This window comes from Dendrobates tinctorius, unplaced genomic scaffold (assembly GCF_039654945.1).
Source record: "Dendrobates tinctorius isolate UK_male_01 unplaced genomic scaffold, ASM3965494v1 ptg000147l, whole genome shotgun sequence".
In the NCBI taxonomy this organism is placed as follows: domain Eukaryota; kingdom Metazoa; phylum Chordata; class Amphibia; order Anura; family Dendrobatidae; genus Dendrobates; species Dendrobates tinctorius.
This window is the reverse complement of record NW_027361814.1, coordinates 11,199,490-11,216,985: the sequence shown is the minus strand read 5'-3', so window position 1 is coordinate 11,216,985 and position 17,496 is coordinate 11,199,490. Positions and strand designations below refer to the sequence as shown.

Sequence of the window (17,496 nt, the reverse complement as noted above, 5' to 3'; positions counted from 1 at the left end):
AGATGCCATGGAGTGGGCTCAGGAGCCGCCATAGCAGGTAACAGATGTGTCTTACAGCCGGCACCAAGTTCTGGAACTTTGCACATCACTTTATTAGAGAATTTGTCCTCATTCCTGTACAAACAAAACAAATAATTGCATTTACAAGACATCCAAACTTCCAATCCCCTGCTTCTTCCCAGTCTATTTTTCTGCATATAGCAGAATGTACATATATGGAGTACAGGTGCTGGCAGTGATGGGTCAGCTCAGCCCATCTCCCTAAGGGTGTGTGCACACGTCAGTGTCTCCGGTACGTGTGGTGACAGTTTTTTCAGGTACTGGAGACACTGACACACGTAGACCCATTCAAATGAAAGGGTCTATGTACGTCAGCGTGTTTTCACGGACCGTGTGTCTCTGTGCAAAACACGCTAACGTCCATTTTCGAGCAACAGCACGGATCACATGGACCCATACAAGTCATGGGGTCTGGGTAAACAAGTACCGCACACGGATGGCGTCTGTGTGCGTTTTAAAAGTCATAGGGTTAACACTGAAACAAATTGTTTAAAGACACAGACAGCACACGGATGCGACAAATTGACACACAGACTTGGATGTCTCCGGTACCGATTTTTAAGGTACTGGAAATATCAGGACGTGTGAAACCGGCCTAACTCTGGGGATACGCTGCAGCAGCAGCAAGAGATTGTTCTGATAAGCACAACACTCAGAGGAGTGAAGAGCTGACACATCACTGCCATCATCTGTACTCCAAGTGAGAGCGTTCTGATATCAGTGCACTGGACGGCAGATAAATAGACCGGGGAAGAGCAGGGGTTTGGAAGCTACTTGCAATCGGCAAGCGCTGGGGAACTGAGGTGGATGAATGCAGCCGGCTCAATGGCAATCAGCCTGCAATTGCGCACTCTTTGGCTAGGCGACCTCTTAGGTGGCTGGTAACCATGGCACTAAGCTGTACACTACAGGATTACAAAACTCTCATAATAACTCTTAATAATGTTGCACCGTTTGCCTTCTATGTCTTGTGTGTTGCTGGCTGCAAAAAGAGTTGACTGAGAATCCGTCAGTGAGCTCGTGCTGATGGTCCAATAGGAGACCTTGTATTAGCTTACTGCTAGGTCACCGGAAAAAAAGATAGACAGCACCATGGAATCAAGGGTGCTATATAAATAAATAAGAAGAAAAGAAGAGGGGTGGGGGAAAAGTGGAAAAATATCCAGCCATGAAGAGGTTACTATTACACAGGAGCGATGGATTTTCCATTGACGTCATTACAGCGTCAGAAGAACAATCCCTGCTGCAGTTTGTGGCGCTCAACACTAGCAGCACCACAAGTCTCAGCACAGCAGGCTCTAGGGTTAGGGTTGTGAGTAGCAGTGACAGGCAGCGCCGCTGACTACAGCTCCCAGAATTCCCCGGAGTGTCGTGCGTGTGACGTCATGTCAGGGCGGCGGCGCGCTGCGCGGTGGGAGGGAGCGGGCTTACCATCATGGCGGCTTCCATTTCGGGTTATACGTTCAGTTCCTTGTGTTATCACAGCGCTAATAGCGGGGCTGATCACGTAAGTGCGGAGGGGGAGAGCGAAGCTGCTGGCCGGCACCGGGGATGAAGTGACTGCTCGGGGTGATGACAGGGAGCAGGGCGGCCCCGGAGCCGGGAGTCTGTGTAGACATCAGGGTCTGCAGGCGTGACAGCGGGGTGATGCCCGGGCGGCGCAGCCATCACTGACTGCAGTGTCCTCTGCCAGGAGGGGTAGATGAGGGACACAGGAATATGGGGCACATGGATGTCCTGTGTGTGTGTGACATCACTGTGAGGACATCTGTGTGTGTGACGTCGCTGTGAAGGACGGTGGGGTATGTGACGTCGGCGCGCGGGCGGACGTCGCTGTGAGGGCGTGTGTGTGTGTGACGCCAACGTGAGGACATCTGTGTGTGTGACGTCGCTGGCGCGCTGGTGACGTCGCTGTGAGGGCGTGTGTGTGTGACGCCACCGTGAGGACATCTGTGTGTGTGACGTCGCTGTGAGGACGCCGCTGGCGCGCAGGTGACGTCGCTGTGAGGACGCCGCTGGCGCGCGGGTGACGTCGCTGTGAGGTCGCCGCTGGCGCGCGGGTGACGTCGCTGTGAGGTCGCCGCTGGCGCGCGGGTGACGTCGCTGTGAGGTCGCCGCTGGCGCGCGGGTGACGTCGCTGTGAGGTCGCCGCTGGCGCGCGGGTGACGTCGCTGTGAGGTCGCCGCTGGCGCGCGGGTGACGTCGCTGTGAGGTCGCCGCTGGCGCGCGGGTGACGTCGCTGTGAGGTCGCCGCTGGCGCGCGGGTGACGTCGCTGTGAGGTCGCCGCTGTGAGGGCGTGTGTGTGTGTGACGCCACCGTGAGGACATCTGTGTGTGACGTCGCTGTGAGGACGCCGCTGGCACGCGGGTGACGTCGCTGTGAGGGCGCCGCTGGCGCGCGGGTGACGTCGCTGTGAGGACGCCGCTGGCGCGCGGGTGACGTCGCTGTGAGGGCGTGTGTTTGTGTGTGACGCCACCGTGAGGACATCTGTGTGTGACGTCGCTGTGAGGACGCCGCTGGCACGCGGGTGACGTCGCTGTGAGGACGCCGCTGGCGCGCGGGTGACGTCGCTGTGAGGTCGCCGCTGGCGCGCGGGTGACGTCGCTGTGAGGTCGCCGCTGGCGCGCGGGTGACGTCGCTGTGAGGACGCCGCTGGCGCGCGGGTGACGTCGCTGTGAGGACGCCGCTGGCGCGCAGGTGACTTCGCGTCACTGTGTGTATGTATTTAGCATCAGTTCCCGGCCTCCCCTCACTGTTGCCTTCTGGTTACATCAGGGAGTGCTGCGGGCATTGGCCGGCGATGTTAACCCTGCGTGCTTCTGTCTGCTGATAGCTGGTGAATAGTGTGTATTTGGGCCGGCACTGATGATTGCAGGCAGGGCGTCTTTACTGCAGGCTCGGGGTGTGCCTGTCTGTGTAAATCCATAACCAGTGCATCCTGTACAGTCACTTCATACATATTCAAGGTCATGGAAGAGCTGTGAGACAAGAGGTGCCGTCACTGAGTCACATGAAGCTTCTGCTCCTGGGAGTTCACAGAATGTTTTTTTCATTTTCTGCATCCAAGTTTTTGAATTTAGTGAATGTGGACTGAGAAATAGCGACTATTTTTTTTCAGGGATTTTTTTGCTTTTTTTCTCCAGTCAGTCTTAATTTTCTGCACCTTTGTATTTGCTAACGACGTTCCATTTTAAAGGGATCCTAAGAATAAGGCACTACGCTGCTGGTATGGGTTCTCTTCTGTAAGGGTATGTTTCCACGTTCAGTATTTGCTGTGGATGTTACAGCATAGTGGAGGGGATATTATGAAATCCCATCTCCACTATGCGTTCAAAGACACAGGTGACAGACCCGCATATACGCACATGCAGCACGTCTTTATAAACCGCAGCATGTCTATTTATCTTGCGGAGACGCTCAGTCTACGAAAGATAAGTAGCACAGTCTAATGTATAGGATGCGGTGATTCCGCATGGTTAAATGAACACATGCGGAATTACCGAGCATAGGGGGCAGCGCTTTGGACAGAGCTGCGTCCAAGCGCTGCATATACAGAGTGTGGAAACATACCCTAAGAGAAAACATGGGGAAGGGCGCAGAACTAAGCCTGTCCTTTGCCCCATCAGGACCTGACCTCACTGGTGACTTGATCTCTCACCAGTCATACAGTGATGCATTACAGTGGATATGGAAAGTATTCAGACCCCTTTACATTTTTCACTCTTTGTTTCATTGCAGCCATTTGGTAAATTCAAAAAAAGTTCACTTTTTTCTCATTAATGTACACTCTGCACCCCATCTTTACAGAAAAAAAACAGAAATGTAGAAATATTTTGCAAATTCAAAAAGAAAAACAAATCTCACATGTTCATAAGTATTCAGACCCTTTGCTCAGTATTGAGTAGAAGCACCTTTTGAGCTAGTACAGCCATGAATCGTCTTGGGAATGATGCTACAAGTTTCTCACTCCTGGATTTGGGGCTCCTCTGCCATTTTTCCTTGCAGATCCTCTCTAGTTCCATCAGGTTGGATGGTGAACGTTGGTGGACAGCCATTTTCAGGTCTCTCCAGAGATGTTCAATTGGGTTAAGGTCAGGGCTCTGGGTGGGCCAGTCAAGAATGGTCAGAGTTGTTCTGAAGCCACTCCTTTGTTATTTTAGCTGTGTGCTTAGGGACATTGTCTTGTTGGAAGGTGAACCTTTGGCCCAGTCTGAGGTCCAAAGCACTCTGGAAGAGGTTTTCATGCAGGATGTCTCTGTACTTGGCCGCATTCATGTCTCCTTTAATTGCAACCAGTTGTCCTGTAGCTGAAAAACACCCCCATAGCATGATGCTGCCACCACCATGTTTCAATGTTGGGATTGTATTGGGCAGGGGATGAGCAGTGCCTGGTTTTCATCACACATACCGCATAGAATTATCAACAAAAAGTTCTATCTTCGTCTCATCAGACCAGAGAATCTTATTTCTCATAGTCTGGGAGTCCATGTGTTTTTTAGCAAACTCTATGCGGACTTTCATATGTCTGGCACTGAGGAGGGGCTTCATCAGGCCACTCTGCCATAAAGACCCGACTGGTGGAGGGCTGCAGTGAGAGTTGACTTTGTGCAACTTTCTCCCATCTCCCTACTGCATCTGTGGAGCTCAGCCACAGTGATCTTGGGGTTCTTCTTTACGTCTCTCACCAAGGCTCTTCTCCCACGATTGCTCAGTTCGGCCAGGTCTAGGAAGACTTCTGGTGGTTCCAAACTTCTTCCATTTAAGGATTATGGAGGCCACTGTGCTCTTAGGAACCTTGAGTACTGCAGAAATTCTTTTGTAACCTTGGCCAGATCTGTGCCTTGCCACAATTCTGTCCCTGAGCACCTTGGCCGGTTCCTTTGACCTCATGATTCTCATTTGGTGTGACATGCACTGTGAGCTGAGAGGTCTTATATAGACAGGTGTGCGCCTTTACAAATCAAGTCCTATCAGTTTAATTAAACACCTGCTGGACTCCAATGAAGGAGTAGAACCATCTCAAGGAGGATCACAAGAAAATGGAAAGCATCTGACTTGAATATGAGTGTCTGAGGAAAGGGTCTGAATACTTATGGCCATGTGATAGTTCAGTTTTTCTTTTTTAATAAATTTGCAAAAATTTCTACAGTTCTGTTTTTTTTTCCCGTCAAGATGGGGTGCAGAGCGTACATTAATGAGAAAAAAATGAACTTTTTTGAATTTACCAAATGGCTGCAATGAAACAAAGAGTAGAAAATTTAAAGGGGTCTGAATACTTTCCATACCCAATGTATGCTATGTGTATACATATATCAGTTTTATTTCTGCAGGAAGGATTTCTTCTGGGGGAAGTGAGACAGGAAGAGTCATTCTCAATCAGCGATTCTCAGATCAGTAACACAGAACTATTACAAGTCATAGGTGAGTCCCGAGCCTCGTCCCGCTCCCCGTCCAGCGCCTCGCCCGCTCCCCATCCCGTTTCTCATCCTCTGCATTTGTGTAATGTGCCATTTTCTGTATCCTCGTTGCCTTCTGTAAACTAGATTTTAACTGATTTTCCTACTTTATTTTATTTTTTTACTTTTCAGAGATCCATAGGCATGAACCATGTACAAATCTATTCAGGTAGGCGTCCCCCATTATTGTTTTTGACTTAAAGAGGTTGTCCACTACTTTGTCACTGATTGCCTATCCTTAGGATAGGTCATCAATCTCTGAATGTTTGGGGTCCGACACCCTGCACCCATGACAAATAGCTCTTCTCCGGCTGGAACTACTTGATTGCGGAGCTGGCTGTCTTCAGATAGTGGCCACGGCAGAGTACTGCACATCCGCCCACCATTCAAATCAATAGGATGTGTAGTACCCTGACGCAGCCATTATCAGAAGACAGAGCAGCTCCGCAGACGAGTACTCCCAGCCACCACCACTGATAACAGCTGATCGGTGGGGGGGGGTGCCAGGTTTCTGACCCCGACCGATCAGACATTCATGGCCTATTCTAAAGATAGGTCATCAGTGAAAAAATAGTGGACAACTTCTTTAAATGTGTGTGTGGAGGGGGTTACATGACAGATGATATCTCTTGGTTTCTGTATATTTTTCGGCTTCTGTTTCTTTTGGCACAATGTGGGTGACGAGAATGTGAGAATACAATGGATTTCGTTAGCAGTTTCAGAGAGGCAGGGGGTGGGTCAAATGTGCCCATATGTAATTGACCCAATAGATGTGAAGTGCGCTGCCACTTGTTAGGGGAATTGCCATCTAAACCGTATCCTCAGTTATGGCGCTATTTGCTCCCCCCAATTAACTCCTATTGACTTCATTGGGGGTGGGCTGCACGAAACTCTCCACTGTGAAGAAGTAGGCCAACAAGGAGGTAAGTCCTGCCCTCCCACATCACCTGCCCGTTTCCTTATTGTCGAGGCTTTGGATCTACCTTTTTTTTTTTTTCCCAGCTGAGCGGGATAGTAGTTTTCCTTGCTGAGATCCATCTGGTGTTGAGTCATACTGGCAGTATTCACTGGGAAAAGGATGCAAGTTATCGCATCTACTGCTAGGGGGGGGGGGGGGAAACTCTATAAACTTTTGCTTATAACGTCTGTTCTTCTCACAGCTTTTACGATTACACGGGCACCGTCAATGAAGAGAGCCTTGATCGGATCCTCAAGGACAGACGGAAAGTAAGGTCCTTTATATTGGGTAACGTGTGTCCTGGTGGAGTATGCAGCAATCGACAGTAAATGTCGCAGTGTGTTATGCTGAGATCATTTAGATTCTTGGCTTTGCTACACATTATCTGACTTTAGCTTCATAGAAGTTTTCTTTTTCTAATGATTGCGCTTTATTTTACGGTTATCACGTCTTGTCATTATTTCCCGGGGATTGACTGTGTTATGTCTCTCCTGACCAAAATGCCCGTCGTCTTTGTGATTGGCAGAACGTGATCGGTTGGTACAAGTTCCGGAGAAACACCCAACAGCAGATGTCGTACAGAGAACAGATATTGCACAAGCAGCTGACTCGCCTCCTGGGTGTACCCGACCTCGTCTTCCTGCTCGTCAGCTTCATTTCTACAGCCAACACTTCCACTCATGCCTTGGAATATGTGCTCTTCAGGCCTAACCGCAGGTGGGTAAAATGGCTAAAGTCATAATATAATGTGTAATATGGTAAGGGATTACATTGTGATCAAATCCTGGATAAACTTCTTAAAGGGGTTGGTCATTTTCAATTAAATTTCTCCTCTGGCTGCAGTTTGTAAGAAAAAAAAAAAAAAACGCACTGTACTCGCCTTCCTTGGGCCCACTGTCGAGTCTCTGCTGCTATTTCCAGTGTTTGGCATTGGCTCAGCTACTTAGATTTTGGCTAAAGCCGATAAGCTCACTGATTGTTTGGCGCGGTGGCGGGTCACCAGTGAACCTGTTGAAGTACATCACAGTTTGTTTTTTTTATGGCAAACCGCAACCAGGGGAAAAATGTAATTGAAAAGGAGCAAACCCTTTTAAGGAGTATTTTTATGTTGTAACACTATTATGTGGCATCAAAATTGTGGGTACTATAACCTCTGGGCCACCCCATACAGAATGATTCTGAGTATGAAGGACTGCAGCAGTAGTATAGTCTTGAGCCACAAAATGACTGTGCTAACCAAGCACATGTGCCCCTTGGACCAATGACGTGGTAAAACAGTTCAGTGCATCTTCTCACCTACTTGTTTTCACCCATCGACTTCCTTAATTAAAAGATGTGACTTAAGAGGAAGCCGAAAATGGTGGAGATAGATGGGAAACAAGTAGGTGGAAATATGCCACAACAAGGGTGCTCCGAGCACAGAATGACTGCTTAAACCAAGTACAGACGCTTGGTGCACCTATGGAGTGATCAAACAGTTCAGTGCTCCTTCCCTGCGAATGTCAGATGTGTTACACAGCCCACATCTGCTTTTAACAGCAGCAACCGGAAATTACCGTATTTTTCGCTTTATAAGACGCTCCGGATTATAAGACGCACCCCAAATTTTGAGGAGAAAAATAGGAAAGAAACTTTATTTTTAATAAAATGGTGGTGCATCTTATAATCCATGCGTCTTATTGCTTTCCAGGGGTGGTGATGGAGGAGGCCGGAGTGGAACATTGCTGCTGGGATGAGGGGGTGTTTTGATGTGCAGCGTGCCGCTGCCGGTGTCTGTTACTGCCGCCGCCCTCTGTCCCCTGATGCTTGCCACCACCGCCACGCTCTGTCCCCCGGTGCCTGCTTGCCACCACCGCCGCACTCTGACCCCCAGTGCTTGCCACCACCGCCACGCTGTCCCCCGGTGCCTGCTTGCCACCACCGCCGCGCTCTCCCCCGGTTCTTACAGGCACCACCGCGCTCTGTCCCCCCGGTGTTTGCCGCCATCGCCGTGCTCTGTCCCGTTCTGAGGGTACTTGCCGCGGCACTCTGTGCCCTGATGCTGCCGCTGCGCTGTCCGCCACCGCCGCGCTCCTGTCCCCCGGTGGTTTCTTCCGCCCCACCGCCGCCGCCGCGCTCTGTCCCGTTCAGCGTGGGGGGTCTCTGTCGCTCCATGCCTGCTTTCTTCCTGGAAAATGGCCGCCGCGCATGCGCAGACGGACATCTCGGCACTGAAATCTCGGGCAGTGCCGAGATGTCCGTCTGCGCATGCGCGGCGGCCATTTTCCAGGAAGAAAGCAGGCATGGAGTGACAGAGACCCCCCACGCTGAACGGGACAGAGCGCGGCGGCGGCGGTGGGGCGGAAGAAACCACCGGGGGACAGGAGCGCGGCGGTGGCGGACAGCGCAGCGGCAGCATCAGGGCACAGAGTGCCGCGGCAAGTACCCTCAGTGGCAGCGCAAATGTATATCCTCTTTGTAAGACGCACCCCCTTTATCCCCTCAATTTTGGGGAAAAAAGTGCGTCTTACAAAGCGGAAAATACGGTAGATCTGTTTAAGACTGGAATGGTCTCTGCTCTCCTTGTTTACAGTGTTCTCTCCTTGTCAATGTGTACTGATAGTGCGCTTCCTTGCTGGCAGGGGAGCGCACTGTCACTGCGCATTGAAAGGAGATATAGCGCTGTAAGCATGTAGCCCTTAGTGAGCGTTCATTGCAATTGACCACAGACGCATGCTCGGTAGAGCAGGGATCAGCACAGCCCCTGAAACTGACATCACTGATAATGCTTTGTCATTTGTTGTTCGTGGAGATCTGCAGAGCATGATCCCATTCTCTCCAGCATGCATAGCTGAGCTGTTCTACGACCAAGCTGCCCGATCAATGAGGATGCTGTGAGAAGGATTTATTAGACAGGGTCATTAGGTGCACATGCGCCTTCTCCACTGATAGCATGAGAATAACTGGAGGATGGGCCCAGTGGCAATAGGGAGGGTATAGAGTGCCATAGGGTAGGGCCGTCATTAAGGGGTTGCTTACTGTAAATCACTTATCACGGATTTAAAAGCTTCAGCGTCATTTCTTTATGTAGAATTCATTACAAATTAATAAGAATCTGTTGCAAATCTGCACCCAAATCTGCACGATTTTTGCTGCGGAAAAAATCTTAAGCAAATATTCTACCCTTAGTGCTGCCTTCTTGTGGTGATGGGCTAAAATCTTTGTTTGCTTTCCATTAGGTATAATCAGAGAGTTTCTTTAACAATTCCAAACCTAGGCACAACCAGTCAGCAGGAATATAAAGTGACTTCAGTGCCGAACACCTCACAGAATTATGCCAAAGTGATCAAGGAACATGGGTAAATATGCACGTTGTACATTGTAGACTGGAGAGGAAGACGCGTCATTTATACCTGTATTTAGCACTACATACTGCATTACATTTGACACTAATGGCTGCTGCTGCCACCTATTGACCAGTGCTTGTAACTGCAGCATCTGGCATAACAGTGCCACCTACTGGCTAAATGTAGGTGACATAAAAGCTGCAATTGTAGAACCCGAACATGGAGCAGTTGTGCATTTTATTTGTATTGGAAAGAGATTCGTTTTTGGTTAAGACTCTTGCCTTTATACATTTTCCCTCCTTATTATCCATCTGTAATTTGGCTTTTATGGTTTTAGCTGTTTTGAATAAAACATCACTTTTTCTAAAAACTAAAAGTCACAAACTCAATTAATGAATGCACTATATACAAGTATTTCACCGAGTGTATGTGTGTGTGTGTATATATATATATATATATATATATATATATATATATATATATATATATATATATATATATATATATATTTCTCGAGGCATTTATCTTTATATTCTTTTTATAAGAGAATCCTTATAAAAAGTTAAATGTATTAGACATTCATTAAAAAAGGGGAAAAAAAAAACCTACCGTACTTCATTCCTACAATGGGTATATAAGTAGCCTGATAACTACAGGCAGCACTAATTCACACTATTATCCTATCCTAGCCGTGGAGGCTGGCACCCTAGAGTCAGCGATAAATGGCGCCCCTGCTCATCGGTGGCGGTCCATGAATGACCCTAGGCTAATAGGAGATAAACTTAAAAAAGAAAATGATTTGGACAAGATGTGAAAAATGGATAACATCAGTGTGTAGAAAAGATGCTAATCACCAGTTCCCCTAAGGAATATACAGTAGCATTCGTAGAGTCTGATGTTAGTATGTTTGTCACGGTGACTGATCGTCTGTTCCTCAGTATGTCATGGAGCATTGACACTGTTAGTCTCTGTTGTGTTCTGAGGAGGTTGGATAACAAAGTGTCCGTGCTGAACATTGGAAGATTGGGTGTTACTGTATTTTTCGGATTATAAGACGCACCCCAAATTTTGAGTAGAAAAATATCCAATTTTTTTTATTTTAACAAAATGGTGGTGCTTCCTATAATCCATGCGCCTTATTGCTTACTGATGGTGGTGGCTGCGGTGAAGCGGGGTCCCATGGTCGCTGCTGGAGGAGGCAAGAGTGGGGAGATGCCGCAGGCTTGGATGACGGGGTGTTCTGATGTGTGCCGCTGCGGGTGTCTGGCGGTGCTGCCCGATGCTGCTGCCGGTGTCCGGCGGTGCTGAGATCTCATCTCCTGAGATCTTGATGCCAACATCTCCATCTGCGCATGCACTGCCCCTGGCGGCCATTTTCCCGGACTCCACCGCACAGGAAACCATGGAAATGCAGGGGCTCTGGCCTTTCACAAAATGTCAGCAGAGCCCCCGCAGCAGCACTGCTGGACACCCCCACATCCCAGCCTGCAGCATCTGTACTGGTAAGGTGTATACGCATTTTAAGACGCACCCCCATTTTCCCCCTAAATTTGGGGGGGGAAAAGTGCGTCTTATAAATCTGAAAACTACAGTACGTATCTCATCATTATTGGTTCATCGGGAGGCCCATACTATGGATGGAGGAATAGACGGGCGCCATTTATCGCTGATTCTAGGGTGCCAACCTCCGTAGACATAATAAAATAGGATAACAATAAAGGGTGAAATAGTGTTGCCTGTAGTTATCAGGATACTCACTTCATTCCCACTTTGTTGTTTTCCATTTTTAATGCATATCTAATAAACTTGACTTTTAAGGTTTTTTTTTCTTTTTTTTTTTTTACAATATACTATTTTAGATGATTTGGAGACCTATAATATACTAAAGGGTTTCAGACATAGGATTCCTCGTCATTCTGTCCCCTACTCTGTTTAAAAGGGTTTTGCCAAAATTACAAGTTATCCCCTATCCTTGGGATAGGTACGTTGTTGTCCACTGGGGGTCCGACTGCTCGGTTCTCTGATGATCCCAAGGTTGTGGTTCTGCTTCTCCTCCTTTAATGGAACACTGTTGCTCATCCTCTACCGTTCATTGTCTATGGCGGGGTTCCCCAACTCCAGTCCTCAAGGCCCACCAACAGGTCATGTTTTCAGGATTTCCTTAGTATTGCTCAGTTGATAATTGCTTCACCTGTACAATACAAAGGAAATCCTGAAAACATGACCTGTTGGTGGGCCTTGAGGACTGGAGTTGGGGAACCCTGGTCTATGGGACTCCTGAAGAAAGCCCCGAGTGCAGCGATCAGTTATTCCTGACAACCCATAGACAATGAATGACATGTAGGTCAAGCATGCACAGCTCTGCTTCCTTCAAGATGCGGCTGGTCAGATATGGGCAGGGGATATTGATTTTTGTAAACGCCCTTTATATTTATAGCATTTTTCTACTTTTTTTTTTTCTCTCATTTTAGTACCAATTTTTTTGATAAAGATGGTGTAATGAAGGACATCCGATTAATTTATCAGGTTTATAATGCGTTACAAGAAAAGGTTCAGGTAAGGAGTCATCTTCCTGTAAAATGACGGCGTCAGAGACCAGTAACGTGTAATTCTCAGCCCGTGGTCTCTTATTGTAGGCGATCTGTGAAGAAGTAGAGAGGAGCGAGAGGGTTGTAGAAGCTCGTCAGACGGAAGTGAATGATCTCCGAGCCCAGATCTGCAAGAAGAAGGCAGAAAAGCAACGCAAAGAGAGTAAGCTTCAATGTTCTTGTGCGATGGTAAACTCAGGCCCTGTTCACATAACGTTTACGGCCTCGCTTTGACACATAAGCCAAGACACATGCGGTATAGTTGAATCATTCACCTGTAGGGTAATAAAACAACATTTTTTTATACGTTTTTTAGTAATTTAAAAAGTGTTGTGCTACAAGCTGTGTATTACCCAATCCCCGGAATTGATTGACAGCTTTCTACGTACACCATGCATAGGCAGAAAACTGTCAATCAGTGCCACCAGGTGAAGCCGGAGCTCATGAATGTTGAGAACTATATAGCACAAGGTTGTCACTGAAAGGACTAGCAGATAAGTGTTTTATCAAAACTACAGCAAGAAGCCCAAAGCGTGACACAGCATTAAAATTGGGGATTATGACGCAACCTTACGCTGTTCTCGTATGGTGCAGCATAAACCTAGTGATACATTCCCAATTGTATGAACTAAAATTGTGTGGCCTGCTAGTAATGTATTTTGTTAATTAATGGATTTATTTGAACCCAGGACCCCAGCGATACAAAGCCACCATGTTTCCCACATGACCTATCAATAGGATAAGTCATCAATATCATTGTGGTGGAGAACCCCTTTAAGTTAGTCCACAACTGAATGTACAGTTGTGCTCAAAAGTTTGCATACCCTGGCAGAATTTTTGCTTTCTTGGCCTTTTTTCAGAGAATATGAATGATAACACCAAAACTTTTTCTCCACTCATGGTTAGTGGCTGGGTGAAGCCATTTATTGTCAAACTACTGTGTTTTCTCTTTTTAAATCATAATGACAACCAGGGCTGTGGAGTCGGTAAGCCAAACCTGCGACTCCGACTCCTCAATTTCCCTTCCACCGACTCCACGACTCCGAATCCAACATATATTGCTTATATTCAAGTGAAAAATTTATTGTAGTACAATGTGAACATCAGACATTTAATTATTTTTATGATACAATAATCAAGATATATACAGTAGACAGAGCATAATATATTTATTGGAATACAACTTTAGAACACAAAAAACTAATAAATTGTAAATATGTAATACACTATGTAATATCGATTACATATATATATATATACAGTGTGTGTGTGTATGTATGTATATATATATATATATATAACACTATGTAATAAACTATGTTAGTGGCAAAAAAACAGTTTTCAACAAAAACATACTAAATAACATTTGTGCAGTCTATGAGTTTGTTCTAAGAAATAGAATTGCCTCCATTAGATCCTCCTTCATAGATGACCTCAAATCTGACCTAATAATTTTAAGGCCAGAGAACAACCTCTCTACACTAACTTGGGTTGGAGGAAAAGCCGTAACCACATGGGCAACATCTCCAACAATTTCCAAGTATAAAGGAATTGCCTCATGCACAGTCAGTTTTGATGAACGGTTGAATTTTTATTTTTCTTTGAGAGAAAGTGAAACATTTTGCCGAAATCTGGTCAATCTGCTTGCTATAGGAGACGGAGTGAAATCTTTTTCCTTGCAGCAACGCTTTGCCTGCTCCATATCATCCAAATACTTGTCAAAGTCAAACTCCTCATCTGATGAGGATGAAGATATGGCAGCAGTAGCACTGTCAGGACCCAAGTCCTCTTGCACCTGGCAGTCCTCCTGTAGGCCACTCATCCTAACTACTACCTCAGTCAGAGCTTCTTTTCCTTTAGTAAGCTGTTGATCATCAAGCAGTATAGGATGACTTGGGTTCACATAAACAGCTGCCAGAAAAAAAAATTATTTTCCAATAGCTGTGTCTCTCTCCGTTTCATTGAAGCAGAAATGCCATCTGCGATTAAATCTCCTCTTTGGGACAGGCAAAATAGCAAGTTCTTCCACTCCCTTATGACAATGCCAGGAGTTAAATCCTCAGCTTGTAATTTTTTAGTCACAGTAAATAGGTGATTAAGCAATTCCTTCAATTCAGCCACCTGTGTCCATTGACCTTCATTTAGGGTTACCTGAATGTTCGCCATATCTATAAGAAACTGTTTTAGACAGAATCAAAACTGGGGGGGGGGGGGGGGGCAGAACCTCACTGTCCCGCAGAATCTCATACTGCACACCTCAGCTGCTGCAGAACCTTATACTGCACACCCCTACGCTTGAAAATAAAGCCTGCACCTTAAGATGTGGTGAATGCAGTCTATTTATTCCAACTATCAATTGATGTTGATGTGTTACTGAAGACAAGCAATGCCTATCCTGGGCGTCCTTTTGGGCAGCTATGAGGTGTACCTGACTGGTGCTAAAGAAAAAAAAGGAGTGTTAGTCTGTGTGCTACCGGGCTTTCATTCTTTTTGGTACAGATAAGATATGGATAGACAGATATGGATTAATGGATAGATAGAGCAGATTTCTAATCTGCTTTTGCTATTGAAAACATTATCTATGAGCTCAAAAACCTTTCAGGTGATGCAGTTTTTTAAAAAGCTGATCTGCTTTTGCAGCTGAAAAACGTATCCTCAAAAAACGCGGCAAAAACGCTGTGTGTGAATGTAGCCTTAGATCAAGAATAGAACAGCCATTTATAGGACATTTCATAACTTTCCCAAATTCCTATGAAAAAATATTCAGCACATTCTGCATTCAACTACGGTACCCATTTTATTAAATATTTTAGGCGTTGGACCATTTTATTCCGACTCCATCAAAATGAGCTCCGACTCCACAGCCCTGATGACAACCTAAAACATCCAAATAACCCTGATCAAAAGTTCACATACCCTGGTGATTTTGGCCTGATAACATGCACAGAAGTTGACACAAATGGGTTTGACTGGCTACTAAAGGTAACATCCTCATCTGTGACTTGTTTGCTTGTAATCAGTGTGTGCACAAAAGCTGAGTGAGTTTCTGGGATCCAGACAGACTCTTGCATCTTTCATCCAGCCACTGACATTTCTGGATTGAGTCATGGGAAAAGCAAAAGAATTGTCAACGGATCTACGGGAAAAGGTAGTTGAACTGTATGAAACATGAAAAGGATACAAAAAGATATCCAAGGAATTAATGCCAGTCAGAAGCGTTCAAACTGTGATTAACAAATGGAAAATCAGGGGCTCTGTAAAAACAAAACCATGGTCAGGGAGACCAACCAAAATTTTGTCCACAACTGTCAGGAAAATTGTTCAGGATGCAAAGAAAAACCCACAACTAACATCAGCTGAAATAAAGGAGTCTGAAAACTAGTGGTTTGGCTGTTTCAAGATGCGCAATAAGAAGAAACTTGAAGAAAAATGGGCTGCATGGTCGAGTCGCCAGAAGAAAACCATTACTGCGCAAATGCCACAAAGTATCGCTCCTACAATACGCAAAACAGCACAGAGACTAGCCTCAAAACTTCTGGAACAAGGTAATTTGTAGTGATGAGACCAAAATTGAACCTTGTGGCCACAACCATAAATGTTACCTTTGGAGTGAGGTCAACAAGGCCTATGATGAAAGGAACACCTTTACTCTTCGCCACGACAGCACCCACTGGAGGTAGCGGGATCCGCCCCACAGGAACAGGAAACCTACAGAAAGATAAAAGGGGGCGGTCCGCCTCTCCTCAGTTTTGGTTTCCTGTTCCCAGGAGAACCTCAGGAAGAATCCTTCAGAAAGACATACCTGGGCCAATGCACGCCACCTGTGCAGTATCCGTGAGAACGGCAGGGGCTGCGGTCCAGAAGCAGAGTCGGGGGAGTTTCTGTTAGATGGCTCCCCCCTCGTCTGGTGGATTGACTGGAGTGATGACCGGGTCCGGGGAGGGCCGCCCGGTCTCACTCAGGAGCACTCCGGGTGTGCCGCATGGAGCACCGGGACAGCCACCGGAAGAGCCGCCGCAGTAGGAGCGGTAAGAGGGCCTGTGGCACAGAGAAAAAGAAACAAACGCGGCAGCTTTCCGGGACCGGGGGACGCGGCCCAGTGTACAGAGCGGGGCTTGCGCCGCCCGACGTAGATGCTCCGGGCCCTGGATGTAATGGGTGAACTTCCGGGGCATAATGGCTGAGGTGCAGGATGCCTACAAGCGCTATTGCGCAGGTGCGAAGCGCGCGATTTGACCCAGAATTAGAGGGGACTTCCAGGTCGGTGAAGAAAAAAAAAAAAAAAAGAGGAAGGTCCTATTTTTTTTTTTTTCAGTAAATATATTTATTGGAATTTCAAATAGTAAAAAACAGTAGGAAGAACCATTTGGCTGTGTGCACACGCTGCGGATTTTGCTGCGGTTCCGCAGCGGTTTTGGCCGCTGCGGACCCGCAGCAGTTTCTGCTGCGGTGTACAGTACCATGATTCCCTATGGGAATCAAAAACCGCAGTGCAGACGGTGCGGAATTTTCCGCGCGGATTATCTGCGGTTTTCAATCCGCAGAAAGAATTGACATGTCAATTCTTTCTGCGGATTCTCCTGCGGTTTGCCATCTCCTCCATTGAGGAGATGAAAAACCGCAGGGCAAAACCGCAGAGCAATCCGCAGGTGAAACCGCAGGTATTTTGACCTGCGGTTTCACCTGCGGATTTTACAAAATCCGCGCGGATGAATCCGCACCTTTTCCGCAGCGTGTGCACACAGCCTTACATCTGTGTAAAAGCAGCACGCATATAGCCTAGCAAAGACACTGGCACATAAAGGATACATGCTAGCTATCTCGATGATCACCTCCGGACAAGAGCCTTATCTATAGAGTAACTAACCTATACAAAAAACAATTATAGAAATAGAAGATAAAGGAAAGAAGAAAAAGGAAGGGGAAGAGGGGGAAATGGGGAAAAGGGAAGTAAGGAGGGAGAGGTGAGAAGGGGTTTGAAGAGACCCAGCAGTGTAGATACCCACGTATTGAAGACTATGAATATGTACGTAGCCAAGTCAGGAACCCCGTGCTCTCCTTAAAGGATTGCCAGAGGAACCAGATGCGTCCCTGTTCATATGTAGCG

At 46.8% G+C, this 17,496-nt stretch overlaps 1 protein-coding gene across 1 annotated transcript in view; it reads left to right on the top strand.

Annotated features, from left to right (window-relative positions):
- Nucleotides 1-1,429: 1,429 nt before the first annotated feature.
- Nucleotides 1,430-17,496, top strand: part of ABRAXAS2 (abraxas 2, BRISC complex subunit) — a 35,570-nt gene continuing 19,503 nt past the window's right edge. The window contains exons 1-8 of the mRNA XM_073546414.1: nucleotides 1,430-1,567; nucleotides 5,392-5,482; nucleotides 5,650-5,686; nucleotides 6,678-6,744; nucleotides 7,002-7,192; nucleotides 9,694-9,813; nucleotides 12,273-12,357; nucleotides 12,438-12,552. Of these exons, the coding sequence (XP_073402515.1) occupies nucleotides 1,496-1,567; nucleotides 5,392-5,482; nucleotides 5,650-5,686; nucleotides 6,678-6,744; nucleotides 7,002-7,192; nucleotides 9,694-9,813; nucleotides 12,273-12,357; nucleotides 12,438-12,552 (778 nt within the window). The 5' untranslated portion in view covers nucleotides 1,430-1,495. The remainder of the gene's footprint in view (nucleotides 1,568-5,391; nucleotides 5,483-5,649; nucleotides 5,687-6,677; nucleotides 6,745-7,001; nucleotides 7,193-9,693; nucleotides 9,814-12,272; nucleotides 12,358-12,437; nucleotides 12,553-17,496) is intronic.